This window comes from Phaethon lepturus, unplaced genomic scaffold (assembly GCF_000687285.1).
Source record: "Phaethon lepturus isolate BGI_N335 unplaced genomic scaffold, ASM68728v1 scaffold11253, whole genome shotgun sequence".
Taxonomy (NCBI): Eukaryota; Metazoa; Chordata; class Aves; order Phaethontiformes; family Phaethontidae; genus Phaethon; species Phaethon lepturus.
In genome coordinates, this window is record NW_010531228.1 from 1 (window position 1) to 12,537 (window position 12,537).

The 12,537-nt window shown below is 40.2% G+C and overlaps 1 protein-coding gene across 1 annotated transcript; it reads left to right on the forward strand.

Moving 5' to 3' along the window:
- Window positions 1-100: 100 nt before the first annotated feature.
- LOC104618787 (leucine-zipper-like transcriptional regulator 1) lies at window positions 101-7,122 on the forward strand (the record flags this gene model as incomplete). The annotated part of the gene is made up of 7 exons (XM_010284471.1): window positions 101-150; window positions 793-872; window positions 1,257-1,365; window positions 3,555-3,638; window positions 5,128-5,185; window positions 5,764-5,903; window positions 6,921-7,122. Coding segments are annotated over exons 1-7 (723 nt in total), but the record flags the coding sequence as incomplete, so codon positions are not given.
- Between the last annotated feature and the right edge of the window lie 5,415 nt (window positions 7,123-12,537).

The following is a 12,537-nucleotide window of genomic DNA, read 5'->3' on the forward strand; positions in this document are numbered from 1 at the left end:
GCCAAGCCTGAGGGGCTGGGGCCTGAAGGGAGCGGGCTGCCCCTCGCCGGCTCTGCCGCCTGGCTCAGCCGCCTCTCCCGTTCCTCCCCGCAGGAAGACGATGCTGAACGACCTGCTGCGCTTCGACGTGAAGGACTGCTCGTGGTGCAGGTGGGCTGCGCTGTGCACTCCTGGCTCGGCCCCTCCTTGCCTGCAGGGCTGCTGGCAGGGCTGGGAGATGCCTCATCATTGCTCAGCGCCTCGGGCCCAGGCTCTACCAGAGCATCCAAGGGGACAGCATCACCCCCGACCCATAGCCGTCCTCTGCAAGCCTGGTGTGTGGCTGAGCTGTCAGGGAAGTTATCGAGTGTCCCTGCACAGCTCCGGCCAGCGAGGGGATGCTGGGCAGCAGAGTGATACAGAACGCCATGGGTTGCCACTGTTCGTATACCCTGTGGGAGTGCTTGGGAGGATGTGCGGGCAGATGGACTGGGCCCTCAGGCAGGAAAGGTGCCAAGGGGTCTTACAGCTGTCTTTGCTTTGCTCATCTGGTCTGGACTCTGCAGTCTGTGTTGTCTTACCCATGCCTCACTTGCTATCTCTGCCAAACGGATTTCAGCAGCATCATGTTTGTAACCGTTCATGCTTACAGTGTGATGTCTATCATAAAATCTTAGACAGTATAATTAAGAAACCAAAACTAGTGAAAACACTCAGGAACGATGTCGTTTCTTTTTTGAATCTGCACGATAGCTTTGATGGCCTGAAGCATGACAAGGGTGTTTGATTACTGCTGTTCTGAATGTTGTGCAGGGCTTTTACCACAGGGACCCCGCCAGCACCGCGATATCACCACTCAGCTGTGGTCTATGGGAGCAGCATGTTTGTGTTTGGTAAGACAGCGGCGGATTACAGTTGTGCATGCTTGGCATGATAAATGAGCTGGTATTGTTTTGAAAAAAGAATGAGGTATTTTTAGGAAGTGTCAAAAGATCTTGTTCAGTAGCAAATCCATTAATTTTCATGGCTGACTGATTTCAACTTTAACTCGGAAATACTTTTGCTGTTTCGTCTGAAGTAAAGACTTGAAACTCATTACTATAGTGTTTCTTTTGGTGTGGGAGTGGAGAAGTCTGCCACCTGTAGTAGTCCATTAGCCAAATAACTTCTCTTTGTGCAATCTAAACTTAAGTTTTTTTCTAAATCTGCCTTCTAATATAATGACTAGGAGTGTGTGTGCTCTATTGCATTTGTCTAATGGAATTGTTGTGGCCCAGGTGGCTATACTGGCGACATTTATTCCAATTCCAACCTGAAGAATAAAAATGATCTCTTTGAATATAAGTTTGCAACTGGACAGTGGACGGAGTGGAAGACTGAAGGAAGGTAAGGATCTGGCATCATTACCCTACTCTTCAAGGGGTATTGAGCATAGCTTGGCAACATTTAAAACGGCACAGTTAGAATTAGTTACAATGCTAATACTAAGGCTGCAGGACAACATCTGCTCTACTTTCTTGATTAAAATTTTCTGAAAACTGTCTTTTGTTCTGAAGGAGTTTTTTTGCAAGGCTTCCATTCCAGAGTGTACTATATTGGAAATTTGACCAAAATCCATTCTTCACGTTTCATTTCTGTGACAGAAGGGATGGGAGCAAAGGAAATTTTTTCTTTTGAGTTGTTTATTTTTCCAAGGATAACATGAAATTTGTTGATCCCTCATAGTTTCCATTTCGTTTTATCAGAAACCAATTTGAAGCTTATTTGTAGTTAAATCTAAACATTCTTTTCTGATTAAGGTTTGACTTTCTTGGAGTGCTCTGAAATGCACACACTTGCTTGAAGCGCCTTAAGGTGATGTGTGTTCACACAAATAAATTCAGAAGCAGATGAATGAGTTGATGATATATATTTGGATCTGTTGAACACAGGTTCCTCAGATTCAACTTTCCAAGGCAAAATCAAAACGAGTAATGCATTTCTTCTTAAAGTTGATTTTGTGCACATTTCAGGATGTTATCCATGACACTGATTTTGACCCAACTACTTAATATTTACCACACCCACATATGGGACATACCATGTCTTTACACACAGTTCATTATGTATTTGAAGTTTCTGAAATGCTGGTTTTAGTGGTGGGAGGGAAGGGAACGTTTATTATTGTGATTTGTAGAAAGGGATGAGAAATACCCAATCCATTCTTGAGTTACCGTTGCTCACCTCTGATGACCATATGTTATGTTTTAGAACATAGACCGTATCAGTAATTTCTCTTCCTGGTTATTCTAGCAACTCCAGACATTTCAGAGAGTAATTCTTATTCGTCATTTTACAAATTCAAATGTCCTTGTCTTTTCCACAGTTACAAGTGTGCATGCTGCACGAATGACCTCTAACAAGCTAACATTACATCTACTGGCCTTGTGGCATCAGAGTTTTGTTCAACACTTCTTGGCTGATTTAGTAAAAACAACAAAAATTAGGAAAGAGAAATTGTAGAATTGGTCTTTTATTGCGGGCACTGCATTGCAGGCCCAACCCACTAAACAATCCCAAATTGTGAGCTCTGTCCTGGGTCTCATTTAATGTGTTTCACCTTCCTAGTGCATGAAAGTATGCATGGGGTTTTTATAGCACGAGTGGATTGCCACTTTGTCATAGTGATAGTGCTATTAATTGTCCCACTGTTTAGCTACTTTCCATAAAATACTTCACAGTATTTGAGGCATGGCAAGGAATTAACTGGGGTTTTTTTCTTTTTTTTTTCCTTATACATTAGTTTTTCTCTAATGAAGGAAGCAGACTGTATAGGTCAAAAATGTACCCTTCAGAGGCTTTGTTGTCCCAAAAGTGGGGTCGTATACCCGGTGTGCAACACGCCCACATACACACAGAGTAGAGGTGTTTTATTATTGCATATTTGCGCTGATACGGGTGCTGGGTGGTAGTCCACAAAGCTAGCACACCACACAAAGGAATTGCCACGTATTTATCTTGTTACTTGATAAGTAAAAACCCACCGAAATCTACGCTCACTGGTTGGTGGTTACCGTAACACTTGCTGTGGGTCAGTTACATTTAAATTAGCCTCGCTTGCTGTGTAAATCGTCACACGTACTCCTGGCAGGTGTGGGGGGCAATTTACACAGTCCCTCCATTGAGTCAGTGGTCGTGATCTCCCCCAGCCACCTTCACCTTTCCCCCAGTTACTGTGGATTCTGCTGATTTCAAACCAGCGCTTCCCCATAGCAAGATGTTTCCTTTATCCATCCTTGAAGTCCCTCTTTTCGGTTCCCCTCCGGAGGCTGGTGATTAGTAAGGCACGCCAGTTTGTACAGAGTAACCCGGCCTCCCGTTTCACCAGACGCTTAGTGAAAAGTCTCATTTTCTCCGGTGCATCAGCTTGCTTTGTGTTTTGAGGATGTATGACAGAAGCAATTGCTTGTCTTGAAGCCATTTTGTGTAGGGGACTTTATTCTGCTTACATGTGCGTTTTAGCTGTTGTGCAGATCCTTCTTACAGCACCTCTGCAGATGATTTAAGAAATTTTTTTTTAATTGTCTCAATTGCAGACTGCCAGTTGCAAGGTCAGCTCATGGCGCAACAGTGTATAGCGATAAACTGTGGATCTTTGCAGGATATGACGGCAATGCACGGTATGTCGTGGGGTCACTTTCTCCTTGGGTGCTTTTGTAAAATCCTAGTCCCTCACGTTTCACCTCTGTGGAGATGTTTTCATGTATCAAGTGATTTAAACACATCACTGGAGCTTTGCAAAACTCAGCCTGTTGTTGTTGAGCATTACGTTCTTGCAGTTCACCAGTTCATGTTCGAATAAGTATGTGTTTGAAACCTAAAAATCTGGTGACTCATAATGGCTATGAGTGTTTAATTTGACACCCTTCTTGGTTGTGAAGATGGTAAATGACCTTTGAAATTTGGCAAATGAGCATTTCTCAAAAGGTACCCACCACAGGCCTTCTGATGTTGCTGAAGACTTATAGAACAAAGCGTGGATTTTCTGTGAAGTCATATGACAGAGCTAAGAACAACATGTCAGCTTTTTCTCTGAAAATACGCAGCATTGTTGAGGTTGAAGGGAGGTGAGATTTTGGATGGGAAAAGACTGGAAATGAGTGGTACTGAGAAGTTAGGGAGAGTCTGGTAACTTGTCCCAGATGGCAGCTCTTTGCATTTGCTGTTCATCTATCAGGGAAGAATCCATACTGAACACATATTTTTTTTCTGTCTTGATGAACTTGAGAAGTATTTTATGTTGACGTACAGTATTTGTATCGTGAGAGCATATAGAGATTGTCATGAACTAGGAGCTGCCTCAACGTGCTGGATTGCCTCCTATTCTGAGGAGAATCTGTAGAAAAGTTATCAGCTCCTCTAAGTCTCTGGGAGAACTGCTGTTCATTGGAGAAACAGATGAGATCCTTTCTTTATTTCTGGAGGAGGAATTGAAGAAAGATGCATGACTCTAGAATTGCTCAGTTCCAGCTTAGGGAGTTCCCCAAGGATCTTGGGTAGCTGGAAGGAGGGATTGGGTGAGAGGAGCTGTCTAATTTATGTTAAATACGTCTAATCATGTTAAAAAATGTCTTTTTGTGGAACATGAGCCTCCAGGCAAATGTGAACAAAGGAAGCATCTGTAGTTGTCTGTGAATAACTTGTACTGGGAAAAGCATAGTCAGCTATGTAGTCAGTGATGTGTCAGGTTACCCGCTTCATCTTCTTTTGTGTATTTGAGGTAGGATTCAGCCACATAACTAATTACTGTGGTCAGTCTCAGGAGTTAGCAGCGGTGGGTAGAAGAAAGCAGGGTAATAAGGGGTATTTCTGTAAAAATCCTGAAGATTAAATAGCTCAAATCCTTAAGCTCCTGGCAGAGTTGCTGTGTGTAACTGTTAATGGTAGTAGGCAAGTAACCAGAGAGATGGTAAAGCAAGCTTAGGTGGTGGTATAAAATTTAGGTATAGGACAAAAAGGTTATAACAGTTTTTTCTGCTACTGGAAGTAAGAGATTCTTCCGCAGAAGGAATGATGATGAAATAGAATCTCTGTCTTTTCAACTCCATGAGCTAAAAATTGCCAAAAATAAACTGTTTCAAACGAAGCGTTTTTTGTGTTATCACATAGGTTAAATGATATGTGGACAATTGGCCTGCAGGATAGAGAGCTAACATGCTGGGAAGAGGTAAGGACCTTTAATTGCAAGTAACACACAGAATTTTCTTTTTTTGTTTTCATACACAATTATTTAAAATTTACTATGCTGGACTATACTGCTTTCTCTTCAGAATGTGTTTGTCACACAGCTGAAAAGAAACATTTATGTGTTTGGAAAACCAAACATATATGAAAGTGTGTTTTTTGCTTATGAGTCTGTGAACTGGACCTAGACCGCCTGTGGTGGCTTTGCTTTCCCCCCTCTAAAAAGGGACTGCACTTCCCACTTTAACCACTGCCATAGGCTGGGAGCATTGCTGGCTGGCTGTCAAGACCAGAGTCCTGATCCTTACAGTATCAGGGTCTTTAGAAATGTGGCCTCCCGTCATTTTTATCCCTGGTAAAATTAGTCTGTGCAGACATGTAAGCACAGCATTAGTTGATTACCTGTAGCCAGATTTACGGGACTTGGTTGTCTGCACACAATTGTGCCATGTGGTCTGTCTGTCTGTTGATGTGTTGCATGGTCCTGCAGCACACTCAACATGTGTAGCTGTGCACTACAACTGTACAAAATGTATAATTTTGAACTGCATTGTCTTTCAGATTGAACAAAGTGGTGAAATTCCTCCTTCGTGCTGTAATTTTCCTGTGGCTGTTTGCAAAGACAAGATGTTTGTTTTTTCTGGCCAGAGTGGAGCAAAGATTACCAATAATCTCTTTCAGTTTGAATTCAAGGAAAAGATGTAAGTATAGCCAGTTAAGTCATGCAAAATCCACGTAATCCTTAACTACTTGAGTTGAGAAATGCACATACTTAAGGGTATTGAGGAAGAATACTGCATCTCATGACAAGGAAGGGTAAATAAGATAAAATATGGACTGTTTTAATAAGACTTTGTTGTTTGCCATGTGCATCAGCTAGGTCTTTTTCAGCAGGCTAACAAAGTTTAGTAGATGCACTTTAAACAATACGCATGAACCTTTGTGTGTTCAGAATGGGATGCCAAATATTACTTTCCTAAAAGTTGTTATATGAATATCTGATTAAAACCAGACAGAGGTCCTGTAAAATGCCAGTTCATAGTGAAATCGTATATATTATATATCGTATATATTTACATTGGGAAATGTAAAATGTGTAGTATTTTTTAAAATCTTGACTATTCAGTTTGAGACATTTGGTGTGACTTGCTCAGAGTGTTGACCATCGCTCTGAAAATGTGACCTCTCTGATGGGAGAAAAATGTGCAAAAGTAGGAATACAGATACACTGGTTTGTTCTGACAGGGTGGTCTGTCTGATTCCTGGCTGAAGCGGAACCACAACTGAAACAACAGCTAACTGCCTGCAGACCTTGGCTGTAATCGTGCTATCATAGGGAATAAGCTTTACCTTATCAAAATGGGATATGGTATCAGAATGTTGTCATTTACTGAGAAGGGCTAGCTGTTAAAACATGTGATAATAAATCACTGATTCCTTCCCAAGTTGTGGTCTTTGAGCTGCTGGGGTTTACATAAATACATCTGGGTTATGGAGCCATGTTGCCTTTATCACATTGTCAGTTAGAATGTTAGCAACACGAAGCTGGCATAGATCTCTGAGAAATCTGTGGGATTAGTCATCATCTGTGCTCATGCAGGTTCAATAATTACTGTAATAGAGCTCCTCTTCTTTATTCTTACAATCTGAGAGTTAGAAAACTCGCTTTGCAGAAAATAATTGTAAAAAAATATACTGTTTCATTTTTAATGTCTCAGTTGGACACGAATTCCTACTGAGCACTTACTTCGAGGCTCCCCGCCTCCTCCCCAGCGAAGATACGGCCACACAATGGTTGCATTCGACCGGCATCTCTACGTGTTTGGTGGTGCTGCAGATAACACGCTGCCCAACGAGCTTCACTGCTACGACGTGGATTCTCAGACCTGGGAAGTTATCCAGCCCAGCCCAGACAGTGAGGTAAAACATTCAGCTCTTGTTTTTTTTCCTTTTATGCTCCATCTTTTTTTGACCCATTTTTGGTGTTCGGCTATGGCGTTGGTTTTGATAAGGACATTAACTTTTATTTAAATAGTAATGGCACCTTCCCACTAATGGTTAAGCAACTGAAATATTGTGTGCATCAGTCTTTAAAAATTTGTCAGTGTTGACCCATTTAACTTTGCTTAGTACTGTTTAAAGAAATACCATAAAACACTTGTAATTCAAGCTATTAGTCAGTCATTATATGACAAAGATTAGGAATGAATTCGCTGTGTGGACCAGTGGTTGGGCTGTGTGATGCTGTTGAAGCAGAATTCAAAACTAGACAAAGTTTTGATTGTTTTACTGTAATAATGCCTGTATGCATAAAATGTTATAAATTCCGTAGTTATACAGAATAACATTTCCCTTTTAGGTCAAGCGTAAAGTGTTTGCTTATAAACGTACAACTGTAAAATAATAGTAGAGATCATAGGGAGGCTCAGAAATGGCTTTTTTTTTTAACTATTTGCATGAATAAGATATATAAATTAAAGGTTCTTTCCATGAACATAAAAAGGCAGATTACCACCAATGGCCAATTAAACACCCCAAATGAGAAAATATTAAAAAAAAAAAGATTATGAACATGTTAATATGTTTCTTTTGGACTACTCATTATAATGCAGTGATTGTGTGCTAAAATGTAAATTTTTTTCATAGCACACTCATAGGTACCATCTCTGGGATAACCTGCTATTTCAAGTTGAAGCACTGAGGGTTTGCATGGTTTCAGTACACGTTTCAGTAAATGTGTTTTCAGTGGCCTCTGATCATTTCATTCCCAGAATGCACAAAAAAGCAGGTTTCTTGAAGCCTGTACTAATATGTGTCTTTCCTGGATTTAGAATGGATTTAGAAAATGTTAAAAAATGTTCATTTTAATAGATTTTACCTTAAGCTATGTTACAATACTTCAACTGATTTAATAGTAGGTTTAGAGTGTGTTAGCTGATCTGTGGGGAAGAAATACTCAGTTTGTGTGCTGTATAGAGAACTGCAGAAATTAAGGTTATACCTTAAAGAGATGAATATTACATGAATTAGGATCAAATGCAGATTTACTAATTTTGCCAGAATTGGTATGGCAGAGGTGCTCGTATCCTTGACTGTTGCAGTGTATTTTAGTTTCCTTGCCAAGGCATGTAACTCAGCATTTGATGAACAGGAAAATACCTTTTATACACTGCTCTTAAATTGACAGTGCCCTATTTTGAAAAATTATTTGACCAAAGTATTTCATGGTGGCCTCTTTTATGCTTTACAAAGTTGATTTATTTTCACATGAAATTAATAAAACGACATCTCCAACTTTTTAAAGATACTGTTGCCTTCAGGAATGTAGATCCTGCTCTGTTTCTACCAACGTCCTAATTTGACATTTAAGGCCTCCTCAGTCCCTGGTTCTTTGTGATACGATTGCTTATCGCTTTCAGGAGCAAAAGTGCTCCTGACAGTGTTGTAAAAGAGCATTATTACCTGGCTTATCCCCCGCTAAATTTCATTTCATATTTCAGAACTCTTTTCTTGGGCTGTCTGTAATCCCAGGCAAGTGTCTGTTAGTTGTTCACAGTCATGGCTTGTAGAGACAATTTTCATAGAAACCGGAAGCGAGATTGAAGGAAGCACTGTTGAAACACATGACGGTAAATTTTCTTAAAAGACTGATCAACTGCAAGATCTGAGGGAATTTTTACATTTTAAGTAAGTTTTAAATGATTTTGTGTGTTCTGGAGTGATAACTAGATCATTTCTCAGAATTGTTTTCCTGAAGTTTCTATGAGCTTTTAGCAAAGAGTTTTAACAGTGGCAATGAATCTCTAATACCATACTATTCCCAGGACACTCTGAACTTGAAATTTCCTTTCTTATCCATATCTGTGAACAAAATTGTTCCCATTAAGTTGAAACAAAATAGAAGATGATGAGTGCAATGCTGTCTCAGCACTTGAAGTATTCTGCTTGTGTGTGAAGTGATGGTGACCTCTCTTACCGTGCAGCAGAATAATCTACCTTGGCTTTTGGTAGAGTTGGGGTTTGTTTTTTTCCTTTTTCTAATGGATGGATTGTATAACATATGTTCTTGTATTTTTCTGTTTTATGTTATATGATCTTAGAATGCTGCATTATAACTTCACTTAACAGCACTATAGCTAGGTTAACTTTCATACTTATCATCATGTGATGCATTTCATAGTTCTTTCTTCTTTTGGATGTTTAGCATTGAGTGGGTAAAGCCCCCGTAGTCCAAAATAAGAAGGCTTGGTGCTGATTCAGCTATTAATTCAGTAGTGATTTTTACAGTGCTTTGCAAAAGAGATTTCTTATACTCATGCTGAAGGAGAGTGACTGCTGCCATTGCAGTCGTTACTGTTTGCTGAACTAGGACTAAGCCAACTCTGAGAAGCTTCTCAGAGTGCTCCAGGCAGTGATTTGGACTTTTAAGACCTATGCATGCCAGTAATAGAAATAGACTGTCAGGTGGAAATGGTATTTGCCCCTGCTACCCTGTCATGGCCAACATGGAAGGTGACAAGTCACATGAAACTGAAGAATCTCGAGGTTTTTAGCTGGAGAAGGTGGCACAATTTGAACATTAACAACAGTGGTGCAGGGTGAGTTCCAGGAAGCTAGTAGAAGCGGTTCTTGAGGACAGGCAGCAATCAAGTATCTGTAGGGTGCTGTAGGTGTACTGAGACAATCTTGCGTTTTCTGCATTTTGGATAAACAGGTAGAGAAAAATCTGGGAAAAAGTCTGGCGATGGACCTGTTCTAGTTCTCTGCCCAGGTCTCTCAAAATGGTTGGCAGTGCCTCACTGTGGCATGGAGGGTGGGCAAATGGCTTAATAAGTAGAGGAGGGGAAACTAAAGTGGAACAGGTCAGTACTTCAAAAATAAACCAGGAACTCCTATTTTATGCTTTTAGGATGTCTCCAAAATGAATATGGAGACATGCTTTCTGAGCTGCACAATTGCAATCCATAGCTCCTTGCACCTTCGTCTTGATGCTGTAATATATGTACATATATATTTTACAGAGGCCACAGAGCTATTCTGCATCCCTGCTGTTAGATATCTTCATAGTTGGGGGGTCTGCTTTTCTAAGGCAAACAGAAGAACACAACGTCTGAGTCCATGCCTGCCAGCTTCCTGAGGTGCTGGATTCCCTTTATACAGGGCTATCAGAGGATTTTAAAATAATTTAAATATGTTTTCCTATTTCTTTATTGGCCTTGAGTTTTCCTATTGAACTCAAAATATCCTCAGCTTTCTGAAGAAGGTTGGAACAACACAGAAAACCAGCAAGCAGTAAGACGGAAAATGCCCCATCTTGCACAGTTGCTTCCCAGCAGACAGACTGACAGACACATGCGTGCACGCAGCGGTCATGGTTTGTGCTGCAGCAGAGGGGAATGGCAGAGAAGCTCGAGGTCTGGGAGGGTGCACATCCATTTGTGAACAGAGTCACACGGAGTCAAAAGCAATGTCTGGAAATAGCCGCTGCCTCATAGAAGACACGGTGCCATAGGGACAGGAGGAAAATTCTCCTTCCTTGCAATGCTTAAAGAAGGTCAGTGCATCGAATAGTTAAAATTTTGTGGACCAATCCTCTGTTACCGGGCGAATTACCATCATCTCGCCAGTGACTGCAGGTACTGGCGAGCAATCTGTCTTTCCCAAAGTTACAAGACATGTAACTTGTGAAGCATGGCTTGTGAAGCATTTTTGTCTCACAATTAGGCCTTTCAAAGTCAAGAGCAATAAAAATTTCTGACTTTCAAAGCTTTTAATTTTTCTTTTAATAAGCAAAAAGGGAGGTTAATGTGTTGGTAACCTTCTCTGGCTCACTTTGAGGCACAGTTCTGGATTTATTCAGATGGATTGCAGTGACGTGGTTTGTGGGCAGCTAAGAAGGATTAAAAGGACTTACTCATCCCACTGTGGATGAGTCTGCCACGGTCTCCCTGTGCAGAGATCAGTTACGCCCGTCGAGGCAAAAGAAACATGTTATTATGTGAACGAAACCCTGAATTCCTGCAATGAGGCCCCTAACAAGATCTGCCTTCAGATGTGGCAAGTGTAGTTGTCAGGGTATCATGTTCTGCTAGGAGAGATAAAATTTAGCATTTCACAGTCCAAAGAGAAGGCTCGTATTTTTTATATTTATGAATAATACATAGTGTTCAGACTTGCATCCTTTTTAGAAAACTTTTTTTTTAAATTTAGGATCTTCATACCAGTGACCTTTTGAAGTTTGTGCTCAGTAAGGTGAAGAGAGACATCTTGAAAATGTCAATATCTATAAAAAACTGGTTATCAGAGTAACTGTAGTTAAGATTGTTGCACAGCTCGGTTTCTGTTTGTCAAGTCTACATTCATATCCTTTCTGAGGGATTTTTATTACATGCTTTTACAGAATTCTCCCAGAGAAAGCAAAATGCAGGTGTATATGGATGATAAGCAGAAGGAATATATTTCTGTAGCTCACTTACCAGTAGGAAATTAGGACAATGCAGTATTAACATGACTCACATTAAATGGGTATAAAGTTGGATAACTGAAAGGTACAAAATATGGTTTTGAGTGAGGAGTAGTTACTCTGCTTAGGTCCTTCAGGGACTTGTTGTTGCATTGCTATAAACTTTTGTCAACGACCTTGAAAGAAAACAGAAAATCACAGCTTTCCCCTAATATTTACTAATTGTTACTAATTACTAATTGTCCTAATTTACAATTTACTAATTGTTACTAATTGCAAAGTCATGATTAAAGTAACAATCTGCTTGCAGCGATTTGGAATTCTTCTTAAGGTGGGCACAAACAGTATGTATTTCAGTATGCATGTAAAGTAATACATCTAAGAACAGAGTGTGTGGTCTGTGCTTAATAGTTTCCCTTACAGTATCCCTGGAAACAATGACTTAAAAAATTTTAGTCATTGTGGGTAACTGAGACAAACTCCCTGTAATGTAAAATGGCTGGAAGTGCTGACGACATTCTTGGCTCCAAAAGCTGACACAGGGTAGTGTCATTTAGTAACATAAATACATTATGCCTGTGTTTATTAGGTAGACCTTCCAGTATAATATTCCACCATCTTGTATTCACAAATCAAGGAGGTTATTCAGAAAAGAAATCTGAAAATGATTAAAGATTGGGAAACACAGTGACCAGCTGTGAAACATAGTCTCTTTTAGGGGAGGTTTAGGAAAATAATTCTTCACTGGCTTACCTGGGGAACAGGCTTTTTAATCTATTGGTAAAAGAGAAAGCAAGACCCAGTGGCTTAAAGCTGAAACTAGAAATATTCAGACCAAAAAAAAAGGAAATAAAAGTTTACAAATTGTAAAG